This window comes from Manihot esculenta, chromosome 8 (assembly GCF_001659605.2).
Source record: "Manihot esculenta cultivar AM560-2 chromosome 8, M.esculenta_v8, whole genome shotgun sequence".
Classification (NCBI taxonomy): Eukaryota; Viridiplantae; Streptophyta; class Magnoliopsida; order Malpighiales; family Euphorbiaceae; genus Manihot; species Manihot esculenta.
The window spans coordinates 1471706-1485206 of record NC_035168.2 but is presented as its reverse complement, the minus strand read 5'-3'; the positions used below and the strand labels follow the sequence as shown (position 1 = coordinate 1485206).

The 13501-nt window shown below is 31.5% G+C and overlaps 1 protein-coding gene across 1 annotated transcript; it reads left to right on the top strand.

Moving 5' to 3' along the window:
* Positions 1–247: 247 nt before the first annotated feature.
* On the top strand, positions 248–13040 carry LOC110620302 (protein fluG). The gene is made up of 18 exons (XM_021763990.2): positions 248–625; positions 1074–1325; positions 1869–1936; positions 2035–2150; positions 2221–2326; positions 3341–3497; positions 3624–3719; positions 6309–6357; positions 7221–7492; positions 7724–7896; positions 9482–9602; positions 9702–9754; positions 9832–9961; positions 10606–10751; positions 11261–11446; positions 11830–12062; positions 12259–12401; positions 12874–13040. The coding sequence occupies exons 1-18, from the start codon at positions 464–466 to the stop codon at positions 12934–12936; spliced, it is 2526 nt and encodes an 841-aa protein (XP_021619682.1). The 5' UTR covers positions 248–463; the 3' UTR covers positions 12937–13040.
* The last annotated feature ends 461 nt before the right edge of the window (positions 13041–13501 follow it).

Genomic DNA, 13501 nt, shown 5'->3' with positions numbered 1-13501 from the left:
TTAGTGGCCTGATCAATCTAAATATTTTTCAAGACAACTTTTTTTTTAAGGAAAAAACAAAACAAGCAAACTTATATATTAAGCAAATAAAAATTAATACATCAATAAAATGGTTAAGCTATGAAAATAGTTAATAAGATTTTTAATAAAAAAAGATTTTTGGAGATTTGATCACGTGTGATGATGTAACTTGCTTCTGACAGGGCCTTCATTTTGAAGCACAATATAGAGGAAGTGAAGTTCTGATAATCTCGTCCTTTCATCTGCTTCTATTTAAATTATTTTTATTTTGTACTACTATTTAGCGGTAATAACAGTCTATGTGATTTCCATAAATGCTATGTTACGGACACGCATTAACTTTGCTGCTTCATGCTTTTGAGCAAACCAGCTCTCACAGCTTCATCTCCAAACCATCCGTCAACAGAGTGCGAGAGTGGTGCTGAAGTTCATTGAGCGTGAAATGGAGTTTGAAGAGCTCAGACAGGCGATAGAGAAGGTTATGATTGTCGACGCTCACGCTCACAACATCGTCCCTCTCGATTCCTCCTTTCCTTTCATTAATGCCTTCTCTGGAGCTGCTGGCGAGGCCTTATCCTTCGTTCCTCACTCTCTCTCCTTCAAGGTATCTACGTTTGTATATTTCTGTACTTGTTTGTTTAGACTCTCGGTTTGCCTTCATTTGCTTAACGACTTGCTAAGTTCGGGTTTGATTCGGTTGTGGTTCGCCATGTTTTGTTTAGTTTCTGCTGCTCGTTGAATGTAGTTGATGATTGTCATGTACGGACTTTTGCTTTTGGCACAGCTGAATTTCCTTGTTTTGTTTCTTTATATTTTGATCGCCTATTTGCTTACTAAGCGTTTCGTTTGTTTATTAAATTTTGTGTTAGATGATATTTTATCAAAGTGTAATCGGAAAATTATTTCTCAATTAATTAAGAGTTTGATGTGCTGTTTTTTTAATGAATCTTTTGGTAATAGTACGTGAATGTGTTTTGTGATTTTGGAAATCTGGCTCCGTGGCTTCCATCCTGATTGAAGTGGTTTTTTTTTTTTTTTTTTTGTTATGGAAGAGGAATTTGAGGGAAGTAGCTGAATTATATGGCTGTGAGAATTCCTTGCAAGTTGTTGAAGAGCATCGCATATCTTCAGGTTTGGAGTCCATTATGGTTAAATGCTTTGAAGCTGCAGGAATCTCTGCAGTTCTCATTGATGATGGATTCAAGTTGGACAAGATGCATGATGTTCAATGGCATAAGAATTTCACTCCATTTGTTGGTCGAATACTGCGAATTGAACGCTTGGCTGAAGCAATTCTGGATAAAGTGAGTTGTATTTCCTTTTACTTTTCATAATTTCATTTGTGATTATGGGTATTGCAAGCATGACCAACATCTTGTTGCAAACATTGTTGTGCCACATCGTTCTTATTATCTCTTTTCGTTTCATCAAAATGATTAAACTTGTATGCTCATCAACTTCAATGAGTACTACGACTAGGTTTTGCTTTATTGCTCAGCTGGTTGAAATTTTCTATTCGTATTTTGAATCTATTTTGATGTCCAATTTCCATAATTGCCTTATTATGATAATGGTATGGGAGCCTTGATCAAATCACGTGTATAGAACTTTACATGTTTCACCTATGATCTAAAGGTAGAAATTAATAATTAGCCATCGTTGCTTCTTTTGCCCTTTTTAGTGGATTCTGATTACAACTCTTCAAACTCGTGTGCTTCTATTTCTAACTTTGAAATAAACAAAAGTTCTTCCTATTGACATATTAGCATTCCTTAACTGCAGCCATCAATTTTCTCTTTCCTTTCAATAAAATTTTTCATAAGATTTTTTTTTTGGGTATTTTTTAGGAGTTGCTAGATGGATCAACTTGGACATTGGATAAGTTCACTGAAACCTTCATGGAGAACTTGAGGTCATATCCTTTCAATTATCTGTGCTCATTTCCTGATGCCATTAATCTCTCTGTAATAAGAAGAGCTGCACTGTTTTAGTTAATTCCTTACAGTTTATTACATCTGCTAATAAAATAGTTGGCTTGAAAAGCATAGCTGCATATCTTAGTGGCCTAGAAATCAATACAAATGTTACTAAAAAAGATGCTGAGGAAGGTCTTGCTGAAGTTTTACATGGTAAGCATTATGCATGGATGGGTAATTTTCTGTTCCTATGTCAAGTTATATTAACCAATTCCTTTTCCAGCTGGCAAACCTGTTCGCCTTGTAAATAAAAGCTTTATCGACCATATTTTCACTCGTAGTTTGGAGGTTGCTCTACAGTTTGACTTGCCAATGCAGATACACACAGGGTACAATAAAATTTTGGAGTTCTTAAATTCACTTTATGCTCATATCGATGGCTGAAAGGTGTGGGACAAGGACTTGGAAACTTGGACATAAAGGGGTGTATTTACTTATGGAAAACAATTTTTTGTTTTCCATTTTCCATTTTCTAAGGAAATTGTATTTTCATTTCTGTGGAAAATAAGTAAGAATAAGGAAAACGCGTTCACCTCTCAATAATAAAAACTTGTTATCAAATTTAAATAATAAAAAAGACTCATAACTTTTGAAATTGAAAAATAAATTATTCAAAAATTTATTTGAAACTTAATTAAATGTTACTTTTAATTTTTTTTTAATCATGTATTAGTAATGTAGTTTGTGATAATATAATTAATTTTTAATTTTTTAAAAATAATTATTTAATTTTAGTTATAAAAATATTATAATGTAATTTTTTGCTAAAAGAGTTAATTGTTTTTCATTTGGAAAATAGTTAGAAAACAAAATTTCATTATAAAGGAAAACGGTGGAAAACTTTAAAATTGTTTTCTAAATATTAGTTAAATGTTGGAAAACTGGTTTTCCAGTTCTCCATTTGGAAAATTGACATATGTGAACAAAAAATTCTGTTTTCCAATTTTCTTAGAATTTTTTTTTTCAGGAAACTGAATCAATTTTCTTTAAGTAAACAAGTCCAAGGTGTCTGTGCAGTTGATTGAAAATGCTGTCATATCTGTCGAATCTAATTGGATCTAACTTTTAAATGTCTATTATGGATTTCATTCATGAAAGTGTGCTTAAGTGAATGAAATCTGTGCTTAAATTGTTTGAAGTTCAAGCATCTGGCATCCATGTCAGGGAGAGGAGGACTAAGTCTGCCTCTGAGAATTTCCTGACAAGTCCTTAAGATTAAAGTTACCTTTCTTTGTCCTGTATTTAGCTACAATAGAGAGCATTTGCTTTTCTGTCAGTATTCCTGATCTTTTATTTTTCTTTTTGTTATTATTTTTTGCTTTACTGTTTCCTCTCACATTTAGTTTTGGAGACAAAGGTTTGGATCTAAGGTTGTCCAATCCCCTTCATCTTCGAATGGTTCTTGAGGATGAGAGATTTACCAATTGTCGTTTTGTCCTTTTACATGCATCATATCCATTTTCAAAGGAAGCATCATATCTAGCCTCAGTTTATGCTCAGGTAGTGAATCTCTTTACTCTTTGTGCATGTGTTTATGATGTTAACATCCCTTCTAATTATGACATTTATTTTCTACTATGTATTTATGTCTTGTCATTCACTTTGCTTTAATCCTTTTGCTTTCAGGTGTACCTTGACATTGGCTTGGCAGTTCCTAAGCTCAGTGTCCACGGGATGATATCTTCACTCAAAGAAATTCTGGAGCTAGCTCCAATTAATAAGGTGATTACAATCTCAATTGAGAGATTTGAAAGAGAAGATATTCTTGTCAATTTGTTTTGTGGAAGTTCTTGCTGGATTTTCTTCTAAAAACCATAGACATAATTGAACTTCTTTTTTTTTCATACTTTGACAAATGCCATGTCGTTTACTTCTAGTGTTCTGTCTGTATGGACATGTGAGAGTGGTCACGTATTTGTCAATGAGAGGTGCAGGCGCCTGCGGCTTCTAGTCAGGGGCGAATCTAGTATTTAATCTTAGAGAGGGAAAATAATAATTACGGATTTAAATATATAGGTGAAATAGGTAATAAAGATATACATAAATAATGAGCTAAAATAACTATTAGTTTATTAAACCCAATGAATAGACTATAATAATTGAGAGTTTAATAAATTAAAGGGTACAAAATATAATAATTGAGAGTTTAATCAATTAATGGGTATAAAATTTTATTTGTAAGTGAGGAAAGGATAAAAATTACATCTTCTTAAAATAGAAATTTGTAGGTTAGGGAGTGTAATTGAGATCGATTTATAAAATATTAAATATATTTAAAATCAATTTAAACTCCACTCGTATTTAATTTCGATTCTAATTTAATTCGAGTTGAAGTTTGAGTTTTAATTCGAATGACATTTAAAAATAAATTTAACTAAATATATATTTTATTATAAATTAAATATTTTAAACTCTTCTGATAATCACAAGTCATAATACGTAATCATGATAAAGTAGAGGGATGGACTTCACTTTTTATTGGGAAGGATAACTTTTCCTACTTTTCCTTCTTTCGATGTGGAATGGGATTGTCCTACATCCACTTTTTTTTTTCTTTTTTTTTTTTTAATTTATTTAGTTTATTTTATATCAATAATTTTATCTTAATACATTATATATAATTAAAATTGTTAAAATTTTATAGATAAAATATATAACTAAAATTATTAAAATTTTGTATTTATCAATAAAAATGTATTTTATTTAACATTTATTAATACTTTATTTTTAATATACTTTTAAAGTTTTTCATAGAAAATATTTAATTGTAAGATTTTAAAACATTTTAAATAAATAAATATATTTTTTTAAAAAAATCTTAATTCAAATTTATATGAATAAATGATTTAAATATATTATAAATAAATGTGTTATACATTTTAAAAATTGATAAAGTATTTATATTTAATATTTAAAGATTAAATAAAATAAAACTTTACTTTTAATCTTTTTAAAATTAAAACTCTACGAAAATTATTGAAAAAAAAGGAAGGGAGATATATAAAATAATAGTAATAATTATCGTTTATTGTAACTTGATCTTTTAAAGTTTAATATTAAAAAATATATAAAAATAATTAAATATATATTAGAAATTGATAGTATTTATTATCTAATATTATTTTTTTACCCTATCATCTAATATTACTTATATCATGATTGAAATAGTATTTATAATATTACATAACAATTATTAATTTATTTTAAGAATACATTTATTATTTGATACTCTAAACTTATGTTTTATATCATAATTAGACTAAGTTTTCATATTATAATTTAAATCATAATAATACTAAGTTTTCATATTACAATTTAGATTTAAATTATAAATAATCATATTCTATAAATATATTATTTTATAATGCTTATATTATAATTTTAAATAATATTTTTTTTAGAAATGAAATTTTAAATAAATATAACCACAAATTTATAAAATATAAAAATAATATAAATCCTTAGAAAATATAAAAATAATATAAATTTTTATAAAAATGAGTCGGTTGATTAGTTTTATAAATAAGAGCCTATATCTATTCGCGATCTTGCTCAATAAGTCTACTTGTGAGTTTATTCATAAGTTTTTATAAACTAAATGCTGCATGGTTTAAATTCAACTTATTTATTTAACGAATTTAAAAATTGAGTTCCAGTTCTGCTTATTTAACAATGATCAATTTTTTATCGAATCGAATGTTAAATAACACACTAACAGTGTTTACTTTTATTTACAAAAATACTTGGACTTAAAATTTTATTTTTAAGTGCGTGTAATGATAAAAATTTTATCATATTTATGATAAAAATTTTAGGAATAATGAGATCAAAATTTTTTTTTTAAGTGGAGGTAAAGGATAAAATTTATATATAATTATAGAGAAACCTTTTGGGGGCAAGTGCCTCATAGCCCCACTGTGTATCCACCCCTGATTATAGTACTCCCAAAAAAGCTTGTTGCTTTCCATTTTTCACATTGTTTAAGAAAACATATTTAATGTTATGCCAACTCACATTTTTCATTCCATTCTTTCTCGTATGCCCCTCATCATATTCTAAAATGGGCATCTTTCTCTTTATTTGGAGTCATTTGCCTTGAAAATATAAAGTTACAATTAACTTCAGAGTTGACTATGAAGTTAATGGTGGGTAGAATTGGAAAACCACTCTGAAATTTTTTGAATTTTATGAAAATCTGCGTGTATTTTGGAACATCCTGAAAAATAGTCGACAACTTTTGTTTGTGTATTCATGCTGGTATATTTGTTTCATTGCTATGACATTTGATGCAAAACATAAGTAAACTTGCAGGTTATGTTCAGCACTGATGGCTACGCATTTCCTGAAACATACTACTTAGGTTTGTTCAAGTTCTTGTGAACTGATACAATATGACATCCAATCTTGATAATGCTTTTATTGATCTGAAAATCTGTACTTGATTTTGTAAGTGCTTTGCATGTGCCATTGGTCCTTGTTGGTTTTTTTTAGGAGAAGAGCAGAATAAGAGATTCAATTGCTTAGAATTGTTGATATACCTACCATTTATATATATAATATATAATTAAAAAATTAAATAAGATCATAAACAATCTAAATTTGAATTTAAAATTTTAATAAAATAATTTAAAACTTAATCATTTAATTTAGCTGGAGAAATTTTAATAAAATAATCTAAATTTTAATAAAACAATCTAAAACAGGAATTCACAAAGGAAATTAGTTGGCTGGAGAAATTTCCAAACTAGCTGAAGCTAGCATTGCCGAATTTACAAGAAAATATCGAATATGCCTATAACAACTGAGAAACTCTTACTTGTAGCTGATAGATGATTTAATGATGATTGGGCCCTGTGGACCACCATCTGCTAATCCCTCTAACTGCATAACCTCCAATTCATTCCCTTCCATTAGTCCCCTTCTCAAATCATTTTTCTTGCTATAATTCTTCCTATAGCAGACTCTCAAAGGTTGTGGATTTTGGCCCTCATTCCTGACGCATCAAAACTGCTCATATCATCCCCATTGTTACTATCTAAATAATTCTTAGAAAAATGAACATATGGAAGCATGAGAATAGTATCTACACTACTTCTTTGATAAATATGAAGTTAATAGACAGATGACCATTTATTTTTTCAAACTTATTGTTTTCATATATTTCCTATAAGCACATTAGCTACGAAGAACATTGTTTCAAACTTCTGCTTCTCGTTTTTATAGGTGCAAAAAAAACACGCGAATGCATTTTTACTGTGCTACGTGATGCATGCTGTGATGGTGACCTCACAGTTGGTGAAGCTATTGAAGCAGCTAAAGACATCTTAGCACGAAATGCAATTAAGTTATACAAGATTAATATGGGTGTAAAAGCATTTAAATCAAAGGATATTGTATCTGCAAACTCTGTGAACATTGACAATAGTTCTTCAGACAGTGGTGTTTCACTTGTTCGTATCCTATGGGTTGATGCATCGGGACAACATAGATGTCGTGTAAGTGTTTGTTTCTTTAAACTTCTTTTTTGTCTTTTTCTGTTTTCCTTAGCTTGACTGTTCCATCTACGATTCTGTTGGAGTACTTCGTTAGGGAAAATTTGTTCAGGACTATTTTGGTCTTATACGTGTGGAAACTTGTGAAATTCTAGGTGATTATACTTTGATTGTTATCACCAAGTTAGCTCTATTTCATTTGATTTTTTTTTTCAATGTGATTTATCTTTTCAGGTTGTTCCTCTAAAACGCTTCAACAATGTTGTGAAGAAAAATGGTGTTGGTTTGAGTTTTGCAAGTATGGCAATGACTTCATTCGCTGATGGTCCAGCAGATGAAACTAATCTGACTGGAGCGGGTGGGATTAGGTTGATCCCTGATTTAACAACTAAACGGAGAATCCCATGGTACTATTTGTAGCTTGAGAAATTTCACTGGCCTCTTACACTATCAATTATTTCTACCTGTTTTCATGTTTTCCTTTTTAACTTTTAGTTCCAACTATATGGCTTCAGAAGCTCTATAATTTCACTGTCTAATAAAGATAATGTGTGGAAATAAAAAGAAGTGGTACACATCTTTGCTCAAACATGAACGTAGACCAGATCAAACCTTTGATTAAGCCTTCCGGAAAGGCAATTACTCCCTAGCTCCACATTCTTAGTTTCCTTAGCATCACCAACTTGAAGTATTCTGAGGTTAATCTACTAGTGCTGCATAGGCTGCCTCTCTCAAAATAGGCCTAGGAGTAGGTGTGAGATGCCTGAAGTAATTAAGGTTTTACTACGAAGATTTTTGTGTTGCTTTGCATATGAAAAGTGGACAACACCGGGTTCTATAATCTTCTGTTGCAATGCTCCACTGGTAAAAGGTTTAACAATCAAGAGTTCCAATCTGAATCATATGCTTAAAGTCAACTATGACATAAGATTTTACTTTTATATATATATATATAACTTAAAGTTCTTAGATAAAGCATAGGTTTGGGAACTGGAAAATTCATACTTGGATAGCTCAGGCATGGTTCTTAAATTCAATGTATTATTACCCAAATCAGCAACATGGGTGTACCATGGATACAACTAGAAAGATAAAAGATCTACATGATATTAAGTTGGCCTTAGGAAGCGTTGAAAAAATGGATTGGAGCTAACTTCACTGTAAAAGCTAACTTAAGGAATTTTTAAATCCTTTTCCAAAACTGATGTAGGACAATAAACCCCATTCACGCCCAAGTCTGAACATTTGAAACGTGAAACTTGCCTGAAAAGACTTTGATACCATGTTGGGACATTAGGAAGAAAAACTAATGCCTTAGCGTTTTGTAATCTTGATTAAGAAGCACCAAAACTTGCCGGTTGCCACATTCTTGAACTATGTTGTGTGATTGAGCAACGTCTGCTTTCTGTTCAGTCAACTGCATTAGATTGGTCTGCAAATGAAAACTAAGTCTCACAGTGGCATACATGAGCACCAAGAAAGCTTTCTTTTTCTGAAATTACAATTTAGCTGAATGTCAATAGCAAGTGCTTGTTGGGGAAACTATAGCCCGTCCTGGCTTGTGTTTTTACTGTAACTTCTTCGTAAGGACAAAGGAGATATCTCAAGATATTTTGTTCCATCTTGAAGCTAGGAATATATGTCAAGATAAGGACTGTGTAGTCAGAAAGGTCTTTGGCTTTTGTGGACCTAGCGTTTTGTTTTTTATGGTTGTTTCGTAGATCAAAAGGAGAACAGCTAGAAGAGGAAGAAATATGAAAATGGAAAGCTTTGAGCGAGGGTTACCCCACCCCTATAGCATTTCCTTTATTGCCTAGTTAAGGTGTTATCTACATTCTAGATGTACAATTAACATTCATATATCCTTCACTGGTTGTTATTGGTTCACTTGCATTTGAATGTTCAGTTTTTGTTAATTTGTTATCTATTTTAGTATCTATATGTGTTTGTTAGTCCACCTAATTTAATCAATGCCATATCCTTTTGCAATAGGATGGAAGTAGAGGAAATGGTTTTGGCTGACATGCAGCTTAGACCTGGTGAAGCATGGGAGTATTGCCCAAGGGAGGCCTTACGAAGGGTTTCAAAGGTTCTAAAAGAAGAATTTAACTTAGTAAGACAGATATTTTGTATCTTAATAGTCTTGCAATTGATAGCATGTAGATTTATGTTATTATGGTATTTGTCTGAATTTCTAATGTCATATTTTCAGGTAATGGATGCAGGATTTGAAAATGAATTTGTGCTCTTAAAGCGTGTGACACAGTATAAACCCAAGGTCCTTCAAGCATGAAAATGGGCTGTGAGAAATATTACTGAACTTAAGCCATACGTTTTTGCAGGGAAGGGAAAGAAGAATGGGTGCCAATTGATTTAGTTCCGTATTGCTCTGCATCAGGATATGACTCTGCTGCTCCTTTATTTCATGAAGTTGTTGCTGCGCTTCAATCATTAAATATTATCGTGGAGCAGGTGTAGTTGAAACTCAAATAATACTGACATTACATTCAAAATTTGGGAATTAATAATGTGATTATTGCCATGGTTTTCAGAACCCGACGGGTCTAGTCCCAAGGTCAAAGGTTTAAAGTTACCATGCTTATTGCCAAGTAAAAAAAATTTGGATGTTACTTGTCTTGTCTCAAACAGTTGGACTCTTAAGCCTCCCCAATATCACCCACTTCTCACAATCTCATCACCCCCAGATCTCGAACTCAAAAGAGTTTTTAGTTGAGATTAATAAAACCAATGCTTCATTATTCATGTAGCTTAACATCAAGCACATGCATGAATGGCAAGGTAGAATGATGTCTTGCTCAAATTGATGTCTTCAAAACTATAATTTCATTGATGGTGTTGACTTTTGGGTCATGATTTGCTGGTATTTTTATGCATTCATCTCTTATATACATGTTTTTCTCAATTATGTATACTGGTAAACCAAGAGCAATAATAGGTTGGTTTTCGATAATTTAATTAGCTGGGAAACTTCTAACAGCATAACTCTTTTTTCTGAATTGAAAAACTGATCAAAATTGAATATCTTAATGTGCTTTTATCTTGACTTATTGATCCAAAAAACAATAAAATATTTTCTGCTTTTAAAACTGTTGCAGTTACATGCAGAAGCTGGGAAAGGCCAGTATGAAATAGTCTTGGGGCACACAGCATGTACACACTCTGCTGACAACCTGATTTTTTCCAGAGAGGTTATTAGGGCTATTGCAAGGAAACACGGATTACTGGCAACTTTTGTGCCTAAGTAGGTTCATGATTTTGTCTTCATATTGATAACTTCATACTTTCTTAATCTAATATACCCAGTTGTTGGAATTTTTGGGAGAAGATGCCCATAGAGATTTCTATGGATTTAAAAATGATAACTCCAGGTTAATCCCAGGCCCAGTTGTGGATGGTTATTTTATTCTAATTCATATTTTATTGCTTATATTTGGTTAATGCAGCTGATTTTAGTTGGTCTTTTTTTTTTCTGGGGAAATATTTGGTCTTTACATGCCCAATTTGTTGATAAGCTACCTCATGTTTTGTGTAAAAATGGCTTCTATTGTTTAATAAAAAAACTCCCTGGTAAATGTGAATAATCATTTGATGTTGTAACTTGTAAGTTTGTCTAACCATTTAGCTACCCTTGTATTGTTAAGTATTACTTCTCTAGTTTGCTTTTGGAAATTATAACTTATTTTTCCCTTATGTGTGAGATAAATAAATGAATTTCTCTGCATTGAATACTGACCTCTGTATTTTGCCTAGGTATGCACTGGATGACCTTGGTTCTGGATCCCATGTTCATATCAGCTTGTGTCAGAATGGAGAGAATGTTTTTATGGCATCTGGTTCCAGTAGGCATGGAATTTCAACTGTTGGTGAGGAGTTTATGGCAGGGGTTCTACATCATCTTCCTTCAATTTTGGCTTTCACAGCACCAATTCCAAATAGGTTTCTTTCAAATTTGATGATAGTGTTAATTTTTTTACCATTGCTAATTATTGTTTGTTCCTCATTATCTACTAAATACATGATTATAGAGCATTTGTTGGCTGGGGCTGTGGGCTTATAGTCTTTCGTAAAACATTTGCCTTGCGCAAGTATTTTTGCTTTTTGGGTTCTACTTGAGTAAGATTCAACAGGACAGTTGCTCAAATAAATGGGTATACATGATTGTGTTTCTGAACTTTCTTGGATGTACAAATTGCGGAAACAGTTGCATTTTGGACACTGCTCCTAAGTAGGTTCTTCGTGACATTGCCTGCATACTGGCTTGAAATTTGCTTTTGGCAACTATCATAATTAATTATCTCATGAATTTTCATTTTTTGTAGCTATGATCGAATACAACCCAACACGTGGAGTGGAGCATACCAATGCTGGGGAAAAGAAAACAAGGAAGCTCCAATAAGAACTGCTTGCCCACCAGGGATAAAAGACGGTTTTATTAGCAACTTTGAAATTAAATGTTTTGATGGATGTGCAAATCCGTACTTGAGCTTGGCTGCTGTACTTGCTGCAGGCATTGATGGCCTTAGAAGGCATCTTTCTTTGCCTGAACCTGTTGGTAAGATTATATTTCTGAAGATTCAATGTGTTGGAAAGTGGTTCAAATGTCTTGGTACATCATTATTATGTTTTTATTTTGAGTTTATGATTCGTAGATTCACCGTGCAATTAGCAGATGATGATGTTGCCTTGGGTTTCATTCTATGTGAACAGTTTACTGTTTTTTTTTTTTTAAATTTTAAACTTTGAAACAGATGTCAATCCTTTATACTTGGATGGAAAAGTAAATAGATTGCCCAAATCGCTTTCCGAGTCTCTAGAAGCTCTAAAGAAAGACGATGTCTTGGAGGATCTAATTGGGAAAAAGCTTGTGATTGCTATAAAAGGAGTTCGCAAGGTATGTTCAAAATATGTTTCTTTCTCTTGAGATTAGAACAGCTTCTGTAAAACTTTGTCAACTGATTGAAACTTGTGCCTTAAAAATTTTATAAGTTAAAAATATTAAAGTAAAAATACATTTACGATTGAAAATCGCATGGTTTATTTTGCCAATTCATTTATTTTTGGGTAACCAACCAACTTTTTAACACCATGGTTCAAGTTTTTGTGGTCATCTGTAAACAGTATTTAATGTAACATTTTCTCTAAGGGGTGACCGTGGTCTGTTCTGGGCCCAGTTGAGGAGGATCAGGATTGGGCTGATCTCAGGTCTTAGTTTGATCCAATTTGGTCGGAATCTTTTTTAAAAACAACATGGTTTTGACCTGAAACCTGACTGGATGATTCAGCCCAGTTGGGTAGGCCAACTATTTCTGGGTCAAGCCACTATTCTCAATGCAACTTATGACGAGTATGATTGGTTTTTGCAGGCGGAGATTGAGCATTACTCGAAGAACAAGGACGCGTGGAAGCAATTGATACACCGTTATTAAAGTATATGCTATGAAAAATTTTGGTGGATCAAGTTGATTGTAATAAATGGGATGAATGAGGTCATTCATGTAATTTCATTCAATAAAAAGTGTGCTTTTATTTATTGTCTTTCTACAACATTTCCTAAAATAAATAAAAAAAGTGTATGATTTACAATTTAAATTACACATTCTCCTTCCTGAATTTTCAATATATGGTTTGGCTTTTTATCCATACTTTCTCATAATTTTTAAATTGCTCATATTTTTTAATTGAAAATTTAAATTTAAAAGGATTGTAGGTAAATATAATAATAAAAAATGTAAAATATTTCAATGCTCAAATAACATTTTTAAAATTGAAAAAGGTTAAATATATATTTAATATAAATAATTAAAATATAAGAATACATGTACAAGTTTTCTTTTTAATATACATTTCTTATTCTTATTAGTTATTTATTCTAAAAAATGGACTAATATACTTCTTCCGGGAAAAAATAGATCTCTTTAATTCCTTTATTCAAAATAAAAGATAAATTAAAAACAGCGAAAGCTTAGCTTGTCCATGCTCCTGCCTAAATTC

Excerpts from the sequence above, each read along its gene's own strand:
- LOC110620302 (XM_021763990.2), top strand. The coding sequence starts at position 464 with ATGGAGTTTGAAGAGCTCAGACAGGCGATAGAGAAGGTTATGATTGTC. Across the intron at positions 2,151-2,220 it reads TCTTGCTGAAGTTTTACATG|CTGGCAAACCTGTTCGCCTT; the intron begins GTAAGCATTATG and ends TTCCTTTTCCAG. Across the intron at positions 2,327-3,340 it reads CCAATGCAGATACACACAGG|TTTTGGAGACAAAGGTTTGG; the intron begins GTACAATAAAAT and ends TCTCACATTTAG.